Below are 26117 nucleotides of genomic sequence, written 5' to 3'. Positions count from 1 at the left end.
AACAATTAGAAAACCTTATTAATAAATGAGCCAAAGATGTAAACAGACATCGCACCTAAGAAGATACGCAGATGACAGATGAGCAGGTGGAGAATGCCGAACAGCATGTGCCACCAGGGAAGTGCACACGGAAACAGTGTTGCTCTCCGATTAGAATGGCTGACACCTGAACAACTGATGATACCAAATATTGGCGAGCACGTGGAACAACAGGAACTCACCCACTGCTGAATGCAAAATGGAACAGCCACGTTGGAGGAAAGTTTGGCGATTTCTTACAAAACTGGACATATTCTTACCATATGATCCAGCCATCACATCCCTTGTTATTTCCCAAATGAGTTGAGAACTTATGTCTGCACAAAAACCTGCGCAGAAATATTTGTAGCATCTTTATTCACTATTATCAAAAATTGGAAGCAAGCAGAACATACCCTTCATAGGGGAATTCATGAATAACCAATGGTATAGCCATAAAATGGGATATTATTCAGCAGCAAAATGAAATGAGCTATGGAACCACAAGAAGACATGGAGGAAGCCTAAATGTATACAGTCGATCCTTGAACAACATGAGTTGAACTGCACGGCTCTACTTTTATGTGGGTGTTTTCAGTAAATACCTGCACTAGTTTTGATCCCCTTGGGAGTCCGTGGATGCAGAGGGCTGACCGCATGCCCTGGTCTACACCGTTTAACATAAAGGACCTGAGAACCCTAGCATCTCAGTATCCACGAGGTGGGGGTGGGGGGAGGGTGGGACCAATCCCCCATGGATACTGAGGACAACGAAGCGTTTGAGGAGTCAAAAGTTAATGCAGATTTCTGCAAGGAGCTCAGTGCCCCTAATACCCACAGTGTTCAAGGGTCAGCTGTATCACTAAGTGGAAGAAGCCAAGTGGAAAAGGCTATGTCCTATAAGTTGCCAACAATACGACATTTGGGGAAAGATAAAATTAAAGACAGTGAAAGGACCGATGACTGCAGGGTTGGGGGAGGGAGGGTGACAGGGGCACAGGGATTCCTTGGGCAGTGACATTACTCTGTGTACTACAGTGGTGACACATGTCACATCCATAGAACACTCAACATAGACAGGGAGCCCATGTAATGCACTGACTTGAGTGAGAAATGGTGTGATCCACACTAATGCAGGATGGTAACCACAGGGAAGCTGGGGGTTGCGGGGTGGGGTGGGGGAATTCTTCTGTACTTTCTGCTCAATTTTTTATAATGATAAAGTGGCTCTAAAAGTAAAGTATTATTTTAACAAAAAATGAAGGCTTCCTCCGCCCCACACCTGCCCCAATCTTTCTTTCCTCAAAGCTAACAAAGTTCCATCTCAAGCAAAGTTGCTTCCTGCAGCAGCCTCCCCAACCCCTTCTGCGTTTACATAAAACACTGCAGGCCTGCCACACACTCCTCTGGCCCGAACTGACAGTCTTCCATCTTTCTGCACCTGCACAGGCCTGGCGTACTGGGGCCTGGGAGTCTGTCCAATGGGCGTCTCTCCAGGACTGTTTTGGAGGCATCCGTCCCTCTGCAGCATGGACTGGTGGCCCTGGTGGCTGCTGTGATGACTTGGGCTTTGCTGGGAGGAGGCCTGCACCTGAAAAGACTTAGAAAGAACGTTCTTATCCTCAGGTGCAGGCGAGCCACGCCCTGGCAGTTAGCTCAGGGGCCTCAGGAAAGAGCAGCGTGTGGATGGGCTCCTCTTGGGTGAGGAACAGGCTCGCACGGGTTCTATGCTGCCGTGTGCACAGTGCCACCCAGGTCAGCGAGGTCCCAGAGCCCTGCGCCACCCCTCCCAACCGTGATAGCAGCAGCTGTGTTGCTGTGCAGATGACCATCTGGGAGGAGCAGAGACGTCCCTTGGGTCTGGGCAGAGGTCAGCGCTGCCAGGGCTGGAGCTTCGAGGCCCTCGCCCACACAGACGCCTTGTGGGCCCAGGCGGCCCCTCATCCTCCAGACAGGACATGGCTCAGCCCTGCCTGGGACCAGGCTCCCATTTCCCATTTTTGCTGCTGGTGCTTATTTCTCCCACAGACTACTCTCTCTACACTAGCAGAGTCCTCCCTCTTCCTTCCCTGCCATTCCAGCTCCTCCATCAACCCCACACACAGGCCTCTCCCCGTGGCCACACTTGGGGACTCTGTCTCCCTTGCCATGGGTGAGACTGTCCCTAGCCCTTTGCTCCCAGAGGTCCAGACAGCGTTCTGTGTTTGTGTCCCATTCTCTTATCTGTGTCCATTCCCATATCCCTTGTCCAGGTCCACTGCCATGTCCCATCTCCATGTCCTGTGCCTGTGTCCCTGTCTATGTCCTCAGTGTTCCTGAGGCAAGGCCATGGAAAGCCATTGGGGGAAGGCAGATCAGGGAGCCCACAGCACAGGTGGAAGCTGTGTGCGAACCACCACATCGCCAGTGGGACGCAGGCCCTCTCCTGGGCATTAGTCCCCCCTCCTATGTCGGTTATCTGGGCAGATCTCCCTCCGACCTCTGCAGTGCGATGGCAGCTGTGCATGTAGGGCTGATATTTGATAAATGCTGTCCTTCTGTGGAGATGGATGGGTGGTTCCAGTAAGTGCTTCAGTGATTAAACGCCCTTCTGGGCCATTTCCAGTTGCAAGTGGGTGTTATGGATGGGTTCTTGTTTACTTATACAGGCCTGTGCCCACCTGCCCCCAGGCACCAGCCTTCTGGCTAACTGGGTTCGTCTCCTTCTGGTGGGGCTTCAGAGGGGATGGTGACCAGCTACAGGACCCCAGGGACCAGCTTCAAAACCCGTGCACTGAGGTCATGTCCATGGTTTGGGGACCAGATCAGAATAACAGGGACACAGCAGGCACAGCCATGCACTTGGGGAGCAGCTCCATTCCACCTGCCCTGCTCCAAGTTCCCTAAGTCACTGAGCATCTCGTCCAGGTCACAGCTGGACTCCTGCTTTAGCCCCTCCAAGTCCCCGCCTCTAGTGCTTTGCTTTTGCCTGGGGTTCACTCTCCACATGCGGCGGTCTAGACAGACCCACGTGCGGCCGAGCTCCTGACAGCACTCTGTGAGGAGGCCGGCAGCCATCCGCAGGCTGTGCCCCCAGGAGTTTAAGGAACAGATTCATGTTTCTTCCCTAGACACCACCATGGCATGGGGATACTGTCCTTGAAAAGAAACCACCCCAGGCCCTGGTGTGAAAGAACCAGGCCAGGCCCTGCCCACAGGGGTCAGCCCAGGGTAGAGGTGGCCCAGCAGGGCACCTCGTCCAGCGAGGTGACAGGCAGGTGGCCAGGAGCTTGGTCCACGGTGCCCTCCTCCCTCCATCTCACATAAAAAGCCCTCATCCTTGGACATGAGTGATGTTGGCTGGATGTGAGGAGGAAATCGAAGTTATTAAATAAATTTGTGTTAAGGTATGAGGGAACGTAATTCCACAGCCCTTTTAAACACATTCACGGTCCTAACGGAGGATGCCAATTAGCCCCTGTAAATCTGCAGCCTGGGAGCTGTTTGCCGATAATGAAGTGCGACGTCAGATTCCAGGTGGTGGGCCGGCGATTTACGAGCCACAGCGGCCCGGGAGCAGCTAGCCTGCGAGTCGGCGCCCTTGTTGGGTCCCCCTGGGGGCTCCCTGCTCCCCACAGGGCTGCGCGGGTGGGACACAGGACCCCTCAGCATGTGGCTAGTTGGGTGGTTATTCACGTTGATCTTCTGCTCTTTTCCAGCTAAGAAGTATAAAAAAGTCACTGGCAAAGAGATCTACTCCGACACGTTGGAGAGCACGCCCATGCTGGAGAAAGAGAAGTTTCCACAGGACTACTTCCCCGAGGTGCGTCCCAAGCCCCGCACCACTTGCTCCCAAGAGTTCACTTTTCAGGGTGGTCACGTCAGAAGGGACTTTTAGGGCATGAGGTCTTCATATTCATGGTAGGGATCCCATCTCTGCTGCCGTGCCCCCATAACCTTTCTGGGAGGATCTGAAATCCACGTGGGTTCATCTGGGTTGTCTTAGGTGACAGCTAAGAGAATGTGTGGGGTTCACTGTGAAAACAACTGGTAATTTTTCTAATTATTATTTTCTGGCAAATTATCGGTTCACTTTGGGCTGGAATGCGAGCAGGTCAGTCTGGCCAGTGACCTGCCCAACCTATATAGCTCTGGTGTGCAAGGGGCAGTGACACTTGGGGGCATATTCCTGTCCCCAGAGTGCTGGGCTACGGCCAGTGGGAGGCACAGCCAAGAGCCCACCCGTGTCCCAGGAAAGTGCGGGATTATTCATCACCCACTGCTCAGACACAGAAAATGCTGATATATTTCTTTTGGGTTTGACTGCATTATGTGCAGTTTTGTTATTTTTATGCAGTCCTTGCACTGCACACATAATTTTGGATCCTGAGTCTTCAGTCGACATTGTAAGCAGCACTCTGGAGTTTCCTAATCCTGTGCAATCACGTGTTGATCCAGAGTTGGTCACCCTGTCCTGTATCTTCTATTAAACTGTGGTCAGATGCGGTCCTGTGATTGAAGCCCTTAGCAGGTGAGATGGAAGGCCCGGGTGTCCGCCTTCCTGGCAGAGGAGGTCCGCTCAGCCGCAAGAAGGATTGCTCCCGAGTCCTTTCTGTGTGAGGATTGCCGCCGCTCCGAGCTTTCTGCACGAGGATTGCTGTGCTCTGAGCTGATTTTCAGCAAGGCCACAACTTTATTAACTTGTTTTATGACCCAAGCCCAGAGTGAAGGAATTGTGGCTGCCTCCATAAAGGATGGGCCCTCTTGTCACGCCAGGGCATGGCTTCCTCATCCATTGTCCCGAGCCAAGGACTCAGTGTCAGAGGGCCGGCCCCCATCCTGACTGCCCTCAGCCCTCTGCTGTCCCTGCTCCTCGTGAGGCTGGAGAAAGACATGCCTGGAAAGCTCTGGAAGCATCAATTCCCTACATTCCATGAGTACAGCCAATTCTGTGACTCCTGGGATCCTCCCTGAACATTGGCCTTGGTGGCGTCCTGTCAACAGGGTGGGACCGCAGTTCCCTTGGAGATGTCAAGAGACAAGAAGTTGGTTTCAGAGACCAGTTTTTGGCTGAGCTTCCGGCCCCTGTCCCAGTCCAGACCCACCCTTGCTCACCTGAAGTCCACACTGCAGGCTACGCTGGCTGGGCACTTGCCTGAGGGTGTCCAGGGACCCCAGTGAAATGGTGGGAGCTGGAGGGAGGCTGGGGAAGGGGCCACAGCAGCACAGGTGGGGACTCAGCCTCCACCCAGGAGGAGCAGAAAGCTTGACCAGAGCCACAAGGGCAGTTGGGGTGCAGCCCTGAGCTGGCCAGGTTTGGCAATGTCCAGGGTCGTGGCTCTCCTTGGGCTATGACCTGACACCCACTGCGTGGGAAGCCCCAGGGCCCTCTCGGTCTTGGTCACAGGCACCACTGGCTATGTGAGGCTGGGCTAGGGACCTGGGTTCGACCTAGCTCTTCCATTCTCATCCTGGAGTCCAGTCACAGCCCAGAGACACATTCTTCCCACGTGGGGCAGCTGAGGTTCCCCAGAGGAGGCAGTGAGGGCCACAGGCACCTGGGAGGAAAGGCATGGCTGATGGGGGGTGGCCATGGGCTGGGTGTGGGGACCTGCTGGTTCCTGGAATGAGCCCCAAGCACTTGATCCCACCATGCAGGTGCTTCTCCAGGCTGCTCCCCACCCAGCAGCCTCTCTCGCTGTCAGGGACGCTGTTTCCACTAACACACAAAACAGGATGCACCCTGACACCCAGCTTGTGATGGACCCCAGCATACGGCCCCCATCACCCAGGAACTCACACGGTCCCCCTGAGGTCCCTCGTCCTCTCGTCATTCGTTGGTGACTCTCACTGCACCTTCGCCCTTAGACATGGGGTCACCAGAGGCTGCCTGCATCTGTTGGCTGTGGGTGGTGATGCGCGCTGAAGAAGAGGCTTCTGTGATGGTCACTGTGTCCTGTGGTGGACAGAAGAAGGGGAAGACTGAGGTGGTGCATGCCTTGTATGGGATAGCTCCCACAAAGGAGCCAGGTTCCTGGGGAGAAGCCTCCAGGCACTCGGGCTCTGCTTGAACTCACTCCCAGGCTCCAGCACGTCCGTGAAGGCTCCTGTTTCTCCTCCCTCCATGGCCCAGGCTCTGGGAGATAGAGGCTGGAGCTCAGGCTGACGATGTGGGTGGGGGATGCAAGGTCTGGGGACCTCAGCTATGGCGTCTCACCTCCTTGCATATCCCTCAGAGTGGTGGGGTGGGGCATGACCCTTGGCCTTGATGCCCAGGGCTAGTGTGCTATTCCCAAGGTGCCAGCATGGCTCCCTAGGGACAGACAGCAAGGGCCACCTCCCTCCCTGGGACAAGCAGCCTGGGTCCAAGCCCCCAGCCTGCGCTCAGCAGACCCGGCCCCAGGGTGACCACACCATCACTGGGTACACACCAGTCTCTCAGCTGGAGAGCAGCATGTTGCTGGGACAGGGTCACCGCCATACCCAGGCATCAGCCTTGCTGGGTGGCCGTGGTTCCCTTGGACGCGACGTTGCCACATTAGAAACTATCTTGGCATCCATTCGTTTGTCTCCGATGTGAGGCTCTGCAGGCAAAATCACACCATTTTCAGAAGTGAGTTGCCTGGTTCTCCCTCCACCCAGTAAAATAAATGAAGGGAAATCTTACGAAGAGATCGGCACCTCCAGGGTTCTGTCAGTGACCTGGCATTTTCAGGTGTGCAAAGCCTTCATAAGCACTGTGTGGAAGGATGTCCGTCCTGGTCCAGCACCTGGGTGTGGCCACATTGGTGGGGCCAGTGTCAGGAGGCACACACTGTGGCAGCAGCTGGTCTCCCGCTCCCCCCTGTTCTGTGCCTTCAGGCCAGTCCTTCAGCTTTATTTGAACACATTTTGGGGGAGGGAATTAGTTGAAGACAGATTTCCCTTTCTTTTATTACCATCACTTAAGGATAATCTAAATGTAATTACCATGATGGAGGCAATTCCAAATAATTACAGCCCCTGCGTATAAAACTAACAAAACTTTCCCTGCTGATTTATGGTGGCTCTGGCTCCGCATGACTTTCAGATGCTGCCTCTGGGAGCAGCACTCCAGATAATGTGAGACCATTTTTAAAAAGCAGATTTGTGTAGTCGATCAGGGCCAAGGCAGTTTTTTCCTCTTGCCCGTAGTGAGAAATTGGTTGTTACCATAGATCACAGGCCCACTCCTGGCTCTTATGAAAGATGAATTAATTTCACTAATGCTCCAAAGCGGGCCTTTCACGGGGAGGCTGTGTGGCGATAGCCTTCCCGCAGCCTCCCTTTCTCAGTAGTGATTTATGCCGTCTTTTAGTAGATGAAACCGCCTGTATTTGCCATCCATCTGCTGCCTAAAGGAATCCTATTAACAGGGGATCTGAGCAGAGACTTAATATTGTAAGGTGAACGACGTGGCAGCCCCCGCTCCCCTCCCGGGCATGACGTGGCTTTCACTTTGTGGTGATAACCTCGAAGTTTATCATCCCAGCCACTGCAGTTCCCATCCGCCATCGCCTAGAGCCCTAGGTGGAACTTCAGAAGGTGGCCAATGACCAGAGAGCTTAGCACATAGACTGGAATGGAGTCCCGCCCCACCCATGTGCACGCTGTTCCCTTGCAGTGAGCTCTGCACCTGGGAACTTCCGTGGGTCCTTCTGTGGGCACCTGGGAACTTCCGTGGGTCCTTCATGGGGCCAGGGCACCATGTCCTGTGAGCTAGGGGAAGAGCAAGGAGGAGCTTGTCAGGTGGCAAAGGAGAGGGGGAGGGGGAGCAGGAAGGAGCCCCAGGAGGGTCCTGGAAGTCTTTGTTTCTGAGACCCAGCAGTAACAGGGACCCTCCCATGGCTTGTTTAACTGAAGGAAGGGGTTGTGGTAGTTAGGGGCTTCAGACCAACTCTCATTCCCAGAAATGATGGAGCCTGGAAGCCATGTCCCTGCGGTGTCCCCACATTCCAGAGTTAGGTAGAGTCAGAAGAGGGACAGGGAAGGTCAAGAAGGAAGGGGAGGAGCCAGATGGAGCCTCTGGGTGCAGGGTCTCCCTGGGGAGGTGGGAGCCAGCAGTTAGGAATGTCCTCGCAGGGTCACCCCTAAGTCCACATGTTCCCACCGGGGAGGGCAGTTCCTCTGCTGTCCAGGGCCTGCTTTCCCACTCTGAGACAGAAGGAAGTGGCCAGGATAGAAGAAGTGCTAGCTCTCTAGGAGGGGCCAGTCAGACAGTAGGTGGGTCTCAAGGCCCCTCTCCCTACCAAGCAAGGTGGCAGTTCTGTTCAGGAAAGAAGTCCCTGTCTCCTCCTCTGACACTAGAAGACATGGGCCTTACCAGGTTAGGATGGATCTGTCCCCACCTATGTCCAGTCTGACTGCTGCCCCGGGGTGGGGTGGGGTGGGGTGGGGTGGAGTCAGAGTACTAGGGACCTGAATCCTCTATTTAGTTCCTCCCACTCATTCACTCTGTTACCTTGAGTACAGTTCTTAAACCTCCAAGTCTCAGTTTCCTGGTCAGTAAAATGGGCATTGGTGGTGCCCACCCCATGGCGATGTGAGGATTGAATATGCTTGTGAGCACCAGGCGCTGGCCTGTCAACCCCTGGGCACAGGAAGCTGCCCTTCAGGCACGCCAGGCTGGGGTGGTGCTCAGGCCTTGCAGATGCTGCGTTAGCACCTGACACGGTCACTAGAAACAAGATTCTAAACCAGATATAGTCAAGTCAGTGACTCAGAGGGATTATTAATGACTTCATCTAGAACATAGCAAGAGACCCGATTTAGTGTTGAAGAGAGTGCTCTGGGCAGAGGGCTGGCAGGGGAAGAAACAGGAGTCTGTATTTAGATGTCACTTGTGAAATTTGGTTGTTTAGGGAAGTAAAGAAATCAGTAGGACAGTACCTACAGGGGCTGTGGGGTCTCGGGAGATCCTAGAGTTATTTGTTACATGAAGAAGTTAGTCACTGAACAGTCTTGGCCCTTCCTTCATGCAGGGAGCACTTCATTACCACCTGACTTTGGTCCCACGTAGTTACCTTCATCCCTGCAAGCCTGAGCCCACAGACACGGAACCATTGCCCAACCCTGCAGGTACACCTCCCCCATCCTCTGTCCCTCAGTGGACTAAGGTGACTGCACCAGTCCCTGAGCTCTGGCTGGGGGTATCAGAGGGAACAGGACATTTTCATCCAGCTTTTACATTGTTGCCAACATGGTATTTATGATCTGAGGATTCAGCAAGGTCTCCTGACATCTCTTGGGGGTTTGCAAGGGGTACTGGGCAGGAGCCCCACTCCCCCAACTGCTTAGGCTGTGAAGTGACCCTATTCGGTGTTACTATTTAAGTTAAAATTAAGATATAAAATGGCAGCATTTCCAGTGCTCAGCGGCCCTGGGTGGCCAACGGCTCCCATGTTGAGCAGAGCGACACAGACATTGCCATCATCACAGCTGTACCCACCCTCTGCTGCCCAGCCTGGGCAAGAGTGGACCAGGCAGGTGCCAGTCCAGTGGGTCTCTGACCAGCAGTTGACAGCAGCTGTGGAAGGCAGTGTGGGTCCCACCCCCACATGCCCCTACCCCCCTCTCATCCTCCCAGGTCTGGAACAGACCAGGGAGGAATGTGGGGAACTAGTGACTTTTGTCCCAGCTTCTCCAACAAAGGGGACTTAGGGAGGTAGGGACAATGAAGCAGAAGTGAGTGCTGGGTTCTCTGGTTAGCCACCCACCTCTGTTGACCTGTTACCCCGAGGCACGTCCAGGTCCCGAGTTGGGCCAAGGCCCCATGCCCCTGTGGTACCAGGAGTGGACAGCTCTGTCAGAGGGGCCTTCATGCCGGCCACGCACCAGCATCCATGTTGTCTTGTGGAGCGCTGCTCGGGCGTTCCCAAGGCCTGGCCAGGGCCTTCATTTGAGCCTGGGCTGACCATGGTTTCCATGTAGCTCTCTCGGCCTGGGGGAGGGGTTAAAAGATGGAGGTGGACGTGAGTGTTTGTACCTGTTCTCCTGCCTGCTGGAAGTGGCGTCTCAGCCCGTCTGAGCTGAAAGATTAGCATGTTCTCTGACTGAGAAGCCCCTGATGCTCATGTGCGAGGCAGGCCTCCCTCCTTCCCCTCTCACCACTTACCTGTGTGACCTGTTTATTTTTCAGTGCAAATGGTCAAGGAAAGGCTTTGTTCGGACAAGATGGTGCGTCGCAGACTGGTATGTTTCTCGTGTTGACTATGTGTCTCAGTTCATGAAGTTTCCCCCTTTCATGTTTTGCACAAGTCGTGTGTGTCAAAAGTCCCACCAAAAGCCATGCTGCCCCAAATGCCCCAGCTGCCTGACCTGAACCCCTGTTCTACAGCCTTTTCTGCTATCGGTGACTCCCTGTGACATGGAGTATTGTCTCCAGTCCTTGAAGGCCATGCTGCCTCCTCTTGTCGCCATGACACTCTGAGCGCCGCCCCTGAGAGTGGCCCAGGCTCCTCATGGCAACCCCTTGCTCTGCACCCCCACTGTGGCTATGTTCTGTTGTGTGAAGGTGGCCCAGCAGCATGTCCTGTGGGGTTTGGGGCACTGCTGCAGTGGAACCCTTCACCCAGCAACCTGCGGGTGGTAGCTCTCAGTGGCATATAGGAAACCTCAGACCCCTGACCTGCTTTCCAGGCTTTGAAGACCAGCGCTGCTCACCCTAACATGCGCCCTATCTGAGGGTACCAGGGTCTGAGTGCTGCAGTCTGAACTGAGTGAGGTCTTGGAGGGGGGTGTCACCTTCAATGCTACTGATGGGCTTGTACAGGCCAAGGGTGTGCACCCCACTCGTTTGGGCAGAATATATGGCAAGGCACAGCTGGGAGCAGCTCTGGAGCCCATGCCCCCTGCCTGAACCTGGGGCACCCCATAAGGCTGCCAGGGTCAGCCAGTGACCCCAGCCCAGGAAGTTAGGTGGAGCAGCGGGCCCTGGGCCACCCTGCTATTTGCACATGGGCCTCTCCCTGGGGCTGCTCAAGTCAGGTGTTCGCTGGAGCAGGTGGAGCAGGGGGCCCAGAGAGGTAGGGAACCCCTAACAGAGCTGCAGTCTTTGTGATCTAATCCAGGGAGTGGCAGGTCACCACTTCCAAGCCTTTTCGAGAGTCACACAGGCCACAGTGTGGGAGAGGGGACGACAAGGTGGGGGGCAACAGGAGCTGGGGTGGGGGTCATCCTGCCCCTCCTGAGAGAGAGGCTGAGTTCTCTACCCTCGGTCTCCATGGTCAGTCCTGTCTCACTGGGCTTGGGACCTCATGGTCTCAGCCCTGCGGGTGGCTGTGGAGTGGACACCGCAGGGCTTGGGGGAGCTAACTGCCTCACCACAGCCCTACAGAAACTGAGGTCGAAGGGTAACCCTGAGCATTTCCTGGGCTGTGAGCTTGGGGACTTCTTACTGGAAGTGATTTGAATCATGTAGTGACCCGCAGTCATGGGGCCTGGAGAGTGAGCACTATGGGCACCTGGGGCCAAATCACCTGCTGGCTGAGGGAACTGAGGCCTCCTCTCTCCTCTTTCAGTTTGAAGGGCCCCCCCCGCCCCTCCTTCCCTCCCTGCCCCTCCTCTCCCCCTACCCCTCTCATCCTTCCTGGCTCACTGACAGCTTGAGAAGAGTCTCTGTGATCTTGCATTTGCAAAGATGTTTAAAGAGGACACCTCAGGTCTCCTGTGTCCTCTGAGCAGGTGTGTCCTGCTCTGGGTCAGCCTGGAGCGGCTGAGGACTGGAGCATGGGGCCAGGTGGCTCTGTTCACTGGCAGCCCCTGGGGCCCCTGGCCAGGCCCTGTTCCACATCCCCCAGGAACTCAGGCAAGAATGGCGTTGGAGAGACTGCACCCCACCCGAGGCCTCAGCCCTTTGTCTCTGAGTCTCCTTTCTCTGTCTCTGCAGCGCCTTCGACTTGGTGAACATCCACCTTTTCCATGACGCTTCCAATTTGGTCGCTTGGGAGACGAGCCCCTCTGTGTATGCGGGGATCCGGCACAAGGCCCTGGGCTATGTGCTCGACAGGTAGGTGCTGTGTGTGTGGCCCCACCCCCACCTCCCAGGAGTATACTGCGCATATAAGCCACTTTTTTTTCTTCATTTTGTTTTTCTATTTTCCAAAAATACGTAACTTGTCAGTGTTGACCCATTGATACGGCACAAGTCCCAACCCCTGTCCCAAGGCTCCAGCAGTCCTTCCCAGACATTAGGGTGGCTGGCTTAATGCTTTCTCTTCAGTTTTGTGGGAGAGCTAAGAAAACGTACCCAGTGCTGTGGTAGAAGTGGTTGTCAGCTGGGGCACCTTGGAATCTGACATTTACATCTTGGCCCTGGGTTCTGCCAGCGGCAGGCGGTACCTTCCGGTGGCTCTGGTCCACCTGCTGCTCCTTGAGCTGCTGGGCTGGGGGCTGGGTCCCTTGAGGGTCCCGGCTGTGCACAGTCAGATCAGTGAGGCCCAGCCAGCTGAGTGCCTTCCCCTCCCTGTGTCACCAGCCAACCTCCTTCTGGCACTGTATCAGACCCTGACCTTTTGAGCCCTCCTGCCGGCACCCAGCCTCCCCCCTGGGCTTCACCCCGTAGGTCATGGCACGGGGGCCCCTCACTTCAGACTCTTTCCTTCTGAATTACTCTCAGCAGGATGCACCCTCCACAGGGGTCCGAGGGTGGGGTTGTGTCCCTGTGCTGCCATCAGCTGGGTATGTGACAATTGTGTTACTTCATATCCCGGGGCCCTGAGATGAGGGCCTATGCCCTGTCTGAGCAGCCAGGTTCCTGCTGCAACTTGCCAGGACCACACAGAGAAGGTAGGAGTGTGTGATGCAGGGTCTGGTTGTCCTGCCCAACCAGGGCCCAGCCCTCAACCCCTAACGCAGCCTTCCCAGTGTGGACTGGGCTGCGCTCAGAGGTGGGATGACCTGAGGTGACGGAGGGGCAGAGCAGACCTGAACCCAAACCTGATCTCTTCACCTGACTGAAGAGCTGGGGGCCCGTTGCTTGGTCCCAGCATGCTAACCCTTGACCACCTGTGATGGTGGCTCCCGTGTCCCTGGGCCAGGATAGCTCATCCCTTGACCACCTCATCCATGAGTCCTTTGTTGCCCATTCTCCCCAGTGGGCTCTGGAGCTCCTCCAGCATATAGGCCCCTGGTGTCACTGAGCCTGTGCTGAAGCCCCAGAGAATCGAAAACACTAGCGCTACTTTGAGCAGGTTCACTTTGTGGGCACTGACCTTGCAGTGCTGGCATGGAACACATTGTCGATTCAGGAAGCACCAAAGAAGGAGGGTGAGGTGACATCAGGCTCAGGGGAGCTGCCCTTCTGGCAGTGATCCCTCTCAATGGCCATGGCTGGTCTTCCCGAGAGCTACCAGGCTGGGGCACTGTGGGCAGAGCCACCATTCCTGGGACAGCGAGCCCATGGCCAGGAACAAGGACCTCATCAGGGTACTGCTGTGTGCGGTCTTCCGGATGACAGGTTCTTGTGGGCTGCACAACTCACTGGGACCTCCCATGGAGCCGGGGCTGAGACAGATCCGTGAACAGTCTTGTTTGGCTACTGTGGTCAGGTTGTCAGTGGGGTGTGGCATTAAAATGTGTCATTGCCCCAAACTGCCCGTTTCCCTGCAGCCTTGAGGAAAGCAGCTTTAGGGTTTGGGCACTTTCCTATGCTTTGCATTCCCACGAATCACTTCTGTGGGGGCTCGGCCAGCCGCAGATCCGGCCTCTGCGCACAGCACAAAGGGCGGCTCTGTAGGAGTGTGAATACCGGGCCGCCCTTTCATCAGGGCTGCTAACCTTTTGGCAGCCACCAGCAGACTGCATTCTGCTCTGCCGATTGGGAGGACAATGCCATGCTGGCCCTTTGAATGGACGCTGCCACCAACAGTGCCCCATTCACTCTTTGGGAACCTCTGGGCGCATTGTCTGCAGACCGTGGACACAAGAAGACAGCGAGGAGGCTCCGAGAGGCGAGCCTGCCTTCCTAGCTTAATCTCCCCATGAAGTTTTGTGGGTCCACGTTTCCATGAGCTGGTGACATCAGACCTGGGGAAGGTGGCACATCAGCCTGAAGTCCCATGTCCCATCCCCCAGAGCTGCCTGTGGAACCCTGTGTTAAAACAGAGGCACCCAGGCCTACATTTGCAGCTTTTCTGTAAATCTAAGATTATTCCAAAATAAAAGGCTTATTTTAAAAATGGAGAGACAAACTCTCTCTGTCTGAAGTCTGTAAACTCTTCAGAAGTGTTTAACCTCCCAGCGGTGCCAGGTGTGCATGCCCTTGAGCCCCTGGGCCCATGGCCGTCATGCACAAGCATGGCACCCAGAGTGCCCCTCACTCCAGCCTGGGCCGATTGGGAAGGATTCTTATTTGAGATGTGAGAAAATAGGGTTTTCAGTGTTAAAGGGCGGACAGTGAGTTCCTCTGGGGTTTTTATTACAAATAATAATCTTTTTTTTTTGGTACAATTTAATTTTTGAGTTTTTTGCTTTTAATCTCATGTTATAAGACTTTAAAAAAGAAGACATCCCCCAATTAATGAAGAGCTTCAGGCTGAGGCTTGGAGTTGAGCCGTGCTCCAGGGTCGTGGGGCCTCTGTTGGCCTGGGGTCCCCTCCCACCTTAGAGACTTGGGAGGGGTATTGTGGAGATCAGCCTGCCTCCCAGACACACAGCTAAGCGCTCTGGGGGGCATTTGGGGGATTAAACCAGCAGCAGAGACCTCAGCTCACAGTGTCCTCCTGAGGCTGAGACTTCCTGACACCTCCTGGAGCTTTCGGCCGTGAAATGAGATTTTTTTTCCACAAGTGACAGGGCTCTTCTGTCTCCCCTTTGAGATGTGGCCTGGCCTAGTTCAACAGAAACATTTTTACATTACAACTGTGAAATCTTGGCATAAAGCGCCCCTTTGTCCCCCCATTATTTTCTCACAAATACAGTCCATTGTCACAGCGCTGAAGTTAATTTGATCAACATTGGGACATTTAACTTTTATGTCCGGTCAAAAGAGTTGTTTCATGCTCATTTTGGGCATTCAAAGGAGATGATGGCCAGAAAAATAATGTTGCTGCCAACAATTCAGGGCAATTAGTTTCCCAGGGAGAGGCGATGTGATGCCGGCCGCCCACGGCCCCCTTTGTCATCCCAGGGCCGGTCATCAGTCAGTTGTCAGCCTGCTCAAAGGCCCTGCAACCTGAATGTGTCTCTTCAGGCCTTTCCCAGAACTCACTTGCTGTTTGTGAGCAAAAGAAAGACGGCTGGGGTCCAGGCAGAAGCAGGTCCCGCAGCCTGGGCACTGGGCTCTCTTTCCCGCCACCCAACTTCCCGGATCTTCCTGGTTGTAAACACCAGCTCGGAATTAGGGTCGCATAGGCCAGTGCTCCCCCACCATGTTTCAGGGCATCTGGCAGGATCTTGCCCAGTTAGGACACAGGAAGTCCAGTTGCAGTCCCAACAAATGAGCTCACTGTTCCTTACGTCTCATATGACCGATAGTATCTGTAATATATCCTTTATTTTATTTATTGAAAATGAATTCACATGTCCAGAAAAGTGTGGAGGCTCGGTGCCAGCCACGGCCATGGACCCTCCACTCAGCTCTGTTAGGTTCAAGTCTCTCCGCCTGTCTCACGTGCCCTTTTGCTAAGAAGTGAAACATGGACACACCGACGCTCCTGTAATCTCTGTCCTGAACCCTGTCCTTCCCGCCCCCTCACCATCTAGATTTAGAGCCTGTCCTTCCATCACTCATGGATCACATTTCTGCACTGCTGTCATGTGTGACCACATGTGCACGTTGGCTCAGTCTGTTTTCTTTCTCATCAGCACCATAAGAACCGCCGTAAATGTTTTCCAGCATCAAGAATAGCGTGTTGCTGAGCACCCACTCCACAGGTCCTGTCCCTGGCTCGGTCCTGTCCCTGTTCCAGTGCCACTCACTCCTCGGGCACTGCTTTGGGCTGTCCTCGGTGTTCTGCTGGCATTCAGGACGATGTCGGGAGTGGTGCTGAACTGTGCCTGCTGCCCTGCGCTGTGGCTGGGCATGCGCCCTCAGCCTCCAATGACCCGGTGCACACGCTCACACCAGGCTGGGGAATGTGGGATGGTTTCATTTCCCCAGCACCAGTGAAGCTGAGCATCGTCTCCCGTGCTCGCTGGTGTGTAAGGGTTTAAGGGCTTGCTCGGCTGAGAGTCAGGCCTGTGTTTCCTGCCAGATATTGAGGAACGAAGCAGCTGAGGAGGCTGAGGGTCTTCTGTGCTTGCGTCAGGCTTGGGTGGCAGGCGGGTAGAGCATGAGGTGTGCTTCTCAGAGTGGAAGAAGTGTATCTAATATTGTAATATTGTTTAAAGAATGAATGAAAATGACGACTGCTGACGAAGGTCAGCACACTCCCAGCCGGGTGCACAGGGGTGGTCTTCCCAGCCACTCTGCCCTGGACGGTTCTCATGGGCACAGGTCATCACAGGGGCGTGGGTGTGAGAAGGTTGGCAGGGATTTAGTGGTTGAGAAGTACCGACGTAATGACTGGGGCCTGAACCCACCCAGCCCCTGGTTCCCCCACCTCGAGAAGCAACCATGTGGGCTGGAGACCATCGCAGTCAGCAGACCAGAGAGCAAGGCCCAGGCCAGAGCTGGGAACAGCCCGACAGTCCTCCGGCTGCCATACAAAGTAGCACAGTCGTTTCCCAGGAGTCTGGAGGCTGGAGGGCTAAAATCCGGGGAGGGTCCCCTTTGCACTGTGTCCTCACATGCCCTGCGGAGATCCCCGGTGTCTCTTCTTCTGCGGCTGCCAATTCTGTCAGGTCAGGGCCCCACTCTGTGACTCATCTAACATTAACCACTTTCTTAAAGGCCCATTTCCAGCACAGTCACATCGGGTCAGGGCCTCAACATGTAGACTTGGGGACAGTTCAGTGCATAGCAGAGCCTCAGGCCTCGAGCAGCCGAGACAGGAGGTGAGCTTTCAGAAACGCAAGCAGTTCACATGGGGACGCCTGTGGATTTTGGTAATTAATACCTTACCACGAAAACTTTACCCGGCCCAACTCTCCCTCCGTGCTCTGCTCCATCTAGGCTGTGGCTGTGCCTGAGATGCTGTGACTTCCCCAGGCAGATCCCTCTCAAGTGGCTGAAGGTCCATATGTCACCTGTGATTGGGGAGCCTCATGGCTGGGCACTGAGTGCCATGGTGGGCACAGCGGGTGCCACTTGGCCAGCCTGGCTGTAGGAGTATGTGCTGGGACCTCGGAGGGTCCAGCTCTGACACACTGCTGGCTACTCAGTGGGCTGGCAACTGACACCCCAAGCTCACTGGTTGTTGGGACTGCACATGACACCCAGTGGGACCACCAAAGGGCATTTGGGTGCTTCATGCTAACGCTGACACTGTCTCAGGTTCTGTCAGTAGGTTTTTCCTCTTTGCCTTCACACATGGTCCTCTTTCCTCACCTCTGCCTCAGGACAAACCATCTTATGCAAGCTCCCTGTGCTGGCTGGTGTTCATCTGGGGCTGCTGGGCCCACCCTGCCAGAGCCTACTCCAGCATTTGCCCAGCACAAAACTAGCCCCCCACTTCCAGGAAGGTGGAGTAAATTGGTCAGTTTGTTTATAGCAGCTTAAAATATTTCTATCACACTCTTCTATTAAAACGTCAATGAGACGTTTTAAGATTAGGAGAAACTTTTGAAGAACTCTAAAATATTCTGCCTAGTTTTAGTAATTTCTATTGTTGATGTTTTTGCTAATAAAAATTATTAGGGAATGTGGCCTCTACCACATCTGAGAAACAAAAACTGACATTAATTGATTCTTAATTATATGCAAACTCCACTACATTCTGTAGTTAAAAGACAAGAATGGACAGAAAGAAAAGGAACAGCCCTGGTGTGTTAGTCAGGGGAAGGGTGGCCTGCACCTTGTGGACAAGAGGCTTCACACCACAGCAGCTTCTGGGTAAGAGACCCAGTGGTGGCGAGTCTGTGTTCACAAACGCCGACTGTCAGCCACTCTGAGGCAACCGATCGGAAATGCTGTCATTTCTGAATATTTAACCTGTGACTCCCATGGGGATGTTGTCTCCATATCGTAGGTCTTTAATCTGACACACGAGCCTCGAGAGTCCCAGCCCCTTGCTCACTGTGTGGCCTCTGACGCAGCGAGTGTCACTGTGGTTTGTCTCATAGTGAAATCACCTGTCAAAACAGAAAGACACTCCGTTTTCAAGGCCCAAAAAATTGATTTTTATAGCTGTTCTTGTAATTCCCTTTTTGAATTAGGCACCCGATATTGATGTGCGCCTACTTTTTAATCATAATAGCTCCTGACAAGGTAATTAATTTTAAAACAACGCTTTTTTTCTCCTGGTCCAAATGGCACTCTGTTGAAATTAAAAGTGAGGCCGAGGGCCTGGCACTCAGGCGATTGCCTTGGCCTATGCCGGCCCCTCCCCCTGCCGCCGGCAGCTCGACCTTTCAGACCCACTGTTATTAATGGGCTCAGGCCATTACATCAAGAGGAGCAGAGCCACGGAAATATGATAAAGTTTAGGTTTTTAATGACAGTGTTACAAGGCTCTGGACACGCCGATGAAACCCATCTGCCTGTTACCACCAGCCCTGTCACCGGCACCTTTCCTATAGGTGGGAGAGCCCAGGCCATGGGAACATAGTGTCTTCTCTCCAAACACTCAGAGGTTTTTCAAGTTTATTCAGTCAGATGTTAAATCTGAAATTTGTTAGTTTTTAAAAAAAATTTACCTCAAAATGGGCTCTACCATTAAATTAGCCAAGTAGCAGTTTGCTTCCTAACTCATAGTTAGGGTGTCAGCTGCTCACATTTTCTCGTGGTCTTTAATTCCCTTTCCATCAAAAGTGGGGACCTCAGTTAAGCTGGACACTTTCACCATTTAATCAGCCAGTGCCCAGTTCCAGCACATGCCCCTGGAGCAGCACAGTGTCATTGGCGGGAGGTCACCCTGGATTGTGTTCTCCTGCAGGCCCTGCTCCAGGCTGCGGTGTGCCTTCCTCGTTCGGGCACACACACACACACACACACACACACACACACACGCAGCCTCTGTGTAGCCCCCAGGGCCTGGCTTACCTGTGAACCATCCTGGATCCCACAAGACGGGAGCTCTCTCCATTCCCAGGACAGGAGTTTCTAGCTGTCCTACCAAGTAGAGCAAGCTCCTTAGAGCAATTTACTGCTCTAATGGACAGGTGCCTGAGGTGAGGGGACAACAGGCTTCTCTGTGGTCTCAGCTAACAGAAATCAGTCCCTGGTGAAAGAAAGCAGAGCACATCACTGTCTCCTCATTTCCAGTGTGGCTTCTGTGTACAGTATCTTAATCCCCGATGTTCATGAGGTAGGGGACCAGGAAGCCTATGTCCTCAGGGCCCTGATGGGAGGACACTCCTACTGACCTTTCTGGGAGCCTACACAGGTTTCTGAAGGATGTTTTTCTTCTAAAGGTGTTTGACTCCAGAAAAAAAAGTTTATTTTTTTCAGAATGGCAGTCTCCTGGGAAGGAGGGGTCAGTGGCTGGTTCTGGACACGGTGGTGGCCAGTCCATGGGGCTGAGTGAGGCAGGTGTGTCTGCCCATGCCTCTGATGTTTTCGTTCTTGAACAGTCTTTCTTCTATAGAAAGATTTAATTTTAAAACAAGTCAGTGAAATTGCTAGTCAACTGCACTATTATAGCAATCTGTGAAAATGTTTTTTCTCTTCACATTAATGTAATAATTAAATGTTATTTCAAACTCCTTATTAAAAAGGGAAACAAGGCTTGTCGTGAAATTTAGCTAGATGATCGGGCAATTAATATGCAAGAGAAATAGGAAAATGGCCGAGATGATTTTTAAAAGAATCTTCGACAAGAGTTTCCCTATAAAGTCAGGTTAATTAAAAGTGTCCAGGATAGATAAAGGATCCACAGAAAAGATAGGGAGTCTCAAAAAGTCCCAATTCATTTGGGGAATTTTGTGCTTTACAAACTCAGGGGGAAAAGCATTGAATGTTTAATAGATGGTGCAGCTCAATCGACCATCGAGAAATCGATGAACTCGGATCCCTGCTTCCCACTGTGACTCCAGACGGATTGAGGGCCGCCGCAGAGTGAGCCCTGAAGATGAGGGAAGGGAAGCTGTTCGTGAACTGGGCCAGGAGGGCCTCTGGAGAACGACCTGTTTCACGGCAGGAAAACGAGAGCTGCTGCACAAACAGAGCGAAGGGCCAGCAGCAGACAGAGGGTTAACATCACACTTTACAGGGAAACCCCTGGAGTTCAAAGTGAAAAATGCAAAGAGCTAAAAAGAAAGCAGGCTCTGAACAAGTAGAAACAGGAAATGCAGATTCTAGCAGGTACATGAGAGGATGGTCCACCTCCTGGTAATCATGCAAATTAAAACAAAATCGGCGTTTTCCGCTCAGCTCGGACATGTTACATAGAATGTGGCAAGACCACCCTCTCGGTCACACACGGGTGAGCGGTCATCTGCCGGGCCACCTGACAGCACCTGGGAGCCAGACCCTCGGGGCGGAGTCCAACTGTCCTCATCGCTGCAGGAGATGGCGACCCAGCCCTGTACTGCCTGTCACTCATCTCTTGTTTCTCAAGATCGCGAATCAAGTTAGAAAAGGCCGAGCCAGTGATAAGCGGCCTCCACCCCCACACCCCTGCCCCAGGAGGACACGGTGCTCATGCCCCACACAGCTGCACTGACAGGCATTCTGGGGCTGGCTGGGACTTAGCGGGTTCCCTGGTAACCGATTAGATGTTTCTGAGTAACTCTGGTGAAGACATTCTCTCTGGCTTTTGCCTGCCTGGTACATTTAGCTTAGAAATCAGTCTCTGTGCAGCCCACCCACAGCTCTGTCCTGGCAAGGGTATCAGTGAAGCCACCAGATTTGCCTTTCCTTCTGCATGGACATGTCTGTTCGGCTGATTGACTTGCTAGCGGAGGTTCTCGTTCTGCTTTGGAATCAGCAGTAGCCAGCGCCCTGCCTGCCCTGGGAGCAGCAGCCCATGGCACGGAGGGCGGCGGGTGTGGCTCTGAGCAGGTCTGAGGCTCGCTTGTCTAAGGGCAGAGGCAGAGGCCACACTTCCCATGGGCATGCTTTTCAGTGGGAAAATCTTCATGGAACACACTGTGGTTGACTTAACATCCGTAGGAAAGTGTTTTCAAGCCGGGCAGTGTCTGGCTTAGAAAGATGAAGTTGCCGTTCCCTTAGAACTTCAGAACGTCCAAATGGGGATAATTCATAAATGCTTCCGGAGCAAGTCCCAGTGCCCCTCCCCACCTGAGGGGGACCATCCAAAGGGAGGCCAAGGTGGCCTGGGTCCCTGTGGGCCGCTTCACCTACGTGGCTCCCTCCAGGCCACCAGCCCATCCCACATTCTGTTCCTGAATGAGGGCTCACTGCACACAGCTTAGGAGCCAACACTGTGGCACCTGCTGTTGAGAAAAAAGAAAGAGCTTTCGTGTGCAAGTTCATCCAGCAAGGAGATAGGAGGGCTCAAATCTGTCCCCCCATCCAGTGCTTGGGCAGGGTTAAGGGGTTTCAGCACCAGACTTTCCTTTTGAAAGGCACTCAGGTTCCAGTGTGGGTATGTCCTGGTCTGTGGCTCTGTGGGGGGCAGTTAGGGGTTCATAGTGTTACCCCCAGTGAGTGGGGTAAACTGGCTCCAGGTCTTGTTGGAAACAAGACAGGGCCAATTTGAGCTGGTTCTGCCATTTCAGGTCCCTGTACGCACCACCACATCAGCTTCCCGGCTGCTCCCCAAGTCGTGGGAACCCTTGCACGAGCCTTTCTTCCCTGGTGCAGGCTGTAGTTCCCACCAAATGTGGTTTTAACGCCACCTGGCCCAGTTGACAAGGACAGGTTGGCAGGACACACGAGTATTGGAGAGAGCCTCGCACTGTAGGCGGACATGTGTGGCCGTGGTCACTTTGCTAAGTGGGGGTGCATCTCTGCCTTCCACGGGAGACGGTAGAAAATGCTGTGGCTGGTTGGCATGAATGCACACTAACCTGACCTGTCTCCTTCTCTCTTCCCAGGATCATTGACCAGCGATTCGAGAAAGTGTCCTACTTCGTCTTTGGTGACTTCAACTTCCGACTGGATTCCAAGTCTGTGGTAGAGGTAAGCCCCCCAGCCCCCGTCCCCATCTGGAGCCTACACGTGTTCAGTGGTGTTAGGAAGGTAGCAGAGATGTGTTGTCATTTATGGGCAAGTTCAGGGTCATCATTCCCACTGGTTATATTTATGGTAAAAACTCCTAATAAAGAAATACCTTACTATCAGAAAAGGAGGCCACTCTTGGAGTCAGGTGAATGGGGGTCCCTCAACTTCTGCAGTTGGAAGTCAGCTGCTGCTAAGCGCCAGGATGTTCTGTCCTGACAACTGAAGCTGCCAACCACTAAAAAGAAACAAGGAAGCAGCTCCAGGGCCTAGCCCCTCAGCACCGGTGTCTCTGTTGCTTTCCTCATGGCACATGTCTACCAAGTGGTTATTCTGTTTCCTTTAATAAACATCGATGCCACTCCATCTTTGGGAACTCAGAGGCTGTGTCTTCTGGGTGCACCCACAGGGCCAGGGTCCCCTCGGGCGCCTGGAGTGATGTCCCCACTGAGGAACAAGTGCATATGGAAACCCTCAGCCTGATGACTAGCTCATGGCGTTGAAGTTGGAAGGTGGGGCTCAATGCAGCTGCTGTTTCCCAGCTCTGAGACTTTGGCATGTCACCTCCTTGTCTGGGAAGCAAGGCCAGTGGCCCAGGCACAGGGACTGTCTCTCCGCGATGAGGTCACTGCAGGGGCACTGGGACAACAGGGCAGGTGGCTCTCGTGACTGTTGGCCTACAGCTCTGATGTCAGCTTTCTAGGCAGCAGCAGAGGGGAGACCCACCACGTTGAGTCTACACAGGAGGAGCCAGTGTCGGGAGGGAGGCCAGGCAGCCGTACGCCAGGCAAACCTCCCAAGGGCTTAGTCCTGCGCCTGGCACAGACTCCAGAGCACGTGTGTGGTGACCACTGTGGGAACAACAATATGAAAAAGAGGCAGTACCTCAGAGTTATTATCTTCCCATTAGTAGTCTTGTTACAAGTATCGTCACACATTAATCTTCAGTCTTCAGTAGAAAATTATTTCTTAAAGACAGACCGAGTAGGCTTTGATCACCCTGTATCTCCCCTTGGTTGACAGAAATGAATAATGTTGTATTGAAATCCTCTCCTATAATTTAATAAAGCTGGTGGCACCTCACCAAGCCAGCCTCACATGTGGGTGTAAATGTTCACCATCCACCAGGAGAGCATGCTCCCCGACATCAAGGGGCAGCCTCTGAGCATGGGACAGGGGCTCTAGATCTCAGGGAGTGTGCTCAAGTAGACAGATGAGCTCTACTGGGAACTACAGAATTCTTCCTTTGGGCCTGCTGAGTTTTCTTTCCTCATTTTGAAATTGAAGAGCTAATCAATCAGGTATCAGGGACCCAATCGAAGTTCCTCAGGCCCTGCACCCTTTAGGGAACTCAGGAGCGCACCTTTCATGTTAAAATCTGTCTGGTATCTGACACCATTCGGACCCACAGAGCCAGGCCCAAGTGGCCACAGAGGCCAGTGCCCTCAAGGAAGGCGCCTCCTCCATTAATCTTTGGCCACCAGGGGTTGTAAAGCTGCATTTGTAGATCTCGAGACCTGGGCACAGGTCATTTCTGCCTGGTACTTGGGACCACTTGGTCTGCTGTGCTTGGAACCACCCTCTGTTCACCTGGAGGGTCTCCTCTCTGAAAAGAAAAGAAGGGCCTTGAGAGGCTGAGGCTGGATCAATCCAGAGCCGCCCAGCAGATTGCATGTCAGGAAAAGGTCAGAGTAGTTTCATGAGTGGCCTTTTCTTCCCGATAGAACAAATATCACAAAAAAGGGCAGTGCTCCGGACCGAGGTCAGGACTGTCACAGGTGTGCACACAGCCCGGTTCTGGTTCCCTGGGGGGATGCTGAGCTGGGCGCCAGCTGTGGAGGGCAGTGGGGACTGGGGACAGGAGAGCCTGGGTCACTAGTGGGATTGGGGTGACTCACCTAAACAATCAGGGTTTCCTTTTTCTTACTTCCTGGGCAGATGGGTGTGACTGCAAGAGGCCAGTGTGCCCTGGGAAGGTGTGTTCCTGTGGGTCTGCAGCCCACTAATAAAATACACTGCTTCTGTTGGTCGCCCAACTCGTTTCCCACTATCCCAACATGTGTACCCAGTGCCCTCTCTCCTGGGAAGTGCAGCCATGTACAGGGATCCTGTTTCTGTGACAGAGGACTCAGGGCCCAGATGGGTGGCCAGCAGCAGCCACCACCCTCAGGGCTTCGCTCTCCACTTGGCCTCTGACACACTTCCCTTCCCCTTTCATTTCCTTCCAAGTTAAGAATCTGATGAGGTTGTGCTGGAGGCCCAGGAGCTCATTAGAGATGCAGATCCTGGCGCCCAGAGTCAGGGCAGGTGGGAGCCTGGGCGTCACCTAGAGCACCATGCCCTGCATGGCAGTCCTGTCACAGACAGTTGTGTGGATGGGGGAGGCACAGCCATGGATGGGCACTGGAGTATGGGCAGCAAGCCCTCTGTCCCACCCTGCCAGGGGCTCAGAGTGTTCTCTGCTCCTCATTGCCGCCACCAGCCTGAGCCTCTGCGTGGTACTGTCCCTTTTCCTGCTGGGTGGGCAGGCAGACTGCCCACAGCAGTGACCCCTCTCAGGACACTCTCTTCAGATGCCCACATTTAGTGCATGCAGACTGGGTCCCAGGAATGGGAGAAGGCCATGTGGCCCCACCTCACCCCTGCATTCTTGGGGAAGTCTGTGCCCTTAGCTCCGGTGGGTCACCCTCAGACTATGTTCAGATGGCCCAGGGCAGCATGACAGGTGCCCACACAGTTCCCAGCCAGTGCTGGCATTGTGCATGGAACTCAGGCCTGAGGGTACTGTCAGGAGAGGGATGCGGCATCGCTGCGGCATCTGGAGGTGGCAAATGGCTTCCCTCTCGAGGAAGAAGGTCAAGGTTACATTTTTGGCTCAACCGGAAGCCACAGCCTGACTTTGGTTTCCTTGCTGACCCCACCTGGAGTGGCAAGCTGAGCTTCCCTGGTCCTGGGTGCTCTAGCATGATTCATGAAGGTTAATCCACCTTTAGAGCAAGAGAGGCCAACAAGCGGGATCTGGCAGCCGTGAGTCAAAGGCAATGATTGTCCCCCTGTGGCAGGAGCAGGGCGGGCTCCGGGAGGGGGACAGTCAGGCTCTGGAGCTCCGGTGGCCCTGGGAGGAAACCTGCTGTTATTTGTGATGAGGGAAGGTTATGGGGTGGCTGCAGTCTTGTCCGGAACCCGCCTGGGAAAGAGGCGCTGTGTGCATAGGGAAGACATCCCCCAGGAACCAGCAGCTTCACATTTCAGATGCAAATTAATACAAACATGCTTGCTGAGCAGAACTGAGAAGTGATACTGTAATCATACTTGGCACTGCCTAAGCTGTAATTAAAACATACACAAATTAAACACGATTATCATGTGCCACCTCAGGGGCCGAGCATCATGGAGCTAATTAATAATGCAGCCTCCGCTCAGTCCTGCTGGCGGGATTGCTCAGAGGGTATGTTTCATGCCTTGCGCAGTGGCAACTGGCAGCTGGGGTGCTCAGCTGGCCGCAGTGACAAAGAGTGACAGCAGTGCCAGGCGCTCCCATCTCCTCGTGGCTCAGCCAAGCACCCACCTGCTGTCCATTACTACCCGACAGTGAGGGTGATGGATGCGTTTTTTGGAGGCTGGCAGCCGTTTTCAAAAGCCAGTGACTGACAGGTACACGTATTCAGGTACCAGGTGGGCCTGTTAAGAAACAGGTTTTGTGAGGAGCTGACGTAAAAGCAGGGATTGTCTAGGAGGGTTATGTTTGCAGGAGGGGTACTGGGCAGTGCTGGACAGTGGGGGTCCCAGCACTGACCCTATGACCTTGGAAGAAGATGAGAAAAGCACTGTAAATGTCATGGTGCCTCCCATTCAACAGAAAGGGACATCGTCCCTGTCAGCCCTCTGAGAACCGCCCCAGCTAGACTACCCCCATGCTGGCTGATGCCGGCCAAGCCCA

The 26117-nt window shown here is 53.8% G+C and overlaps 1 protein-coding gene across 1 annotated transcript in view; it reads left to right on the top strand.

Moving 5' to 3' along the window:
- The window catches only part of INPP5A (inositol polyphosphate-5-phosphatase A), a 134192-nt gene that overhangs the window by 82877 nt on the left and 25198 nt on the right, over window positions 1-26117 (top strand). Inside the window, exons 6-9 of the mRNA XM_081158094.1 lie at window positions 3717-3820; window positions 10154-10206; window positions 11903-12022; window positions 22054-22138. Of these exons, the coding sequence (XP_081014220.1) occupies window positions 3717-3820; window positions 10154-10206; window positions 11903-12022; window positions 22054-22138 (362 nt within the window). The remainder of the gene's footprint in view (window positions 1-3716; window positions 3821-10153; window positions 10207-11902; window positions 12023-22053; window positions 22139-26117) is intronic.

The sequence above is a fragment of the Miniopterus schreibersii genome (assembly GCF_964146895.1).
Source record: "Miniopterus schreibersii genome assembly, chromosome: 14".
NCBI classification, from domain to species: Eukaryota; Metazoa; Chordata; class Mammalia; order Chiroptera; family Miniopteridae; genus Miniopterus; species Miniopterus schreibersii.
The sequence above is the reverse complement of the archived record's forward strand: the minus strand, read 5'-3'. Positions and strand labels throughout refer to the sequence as shown.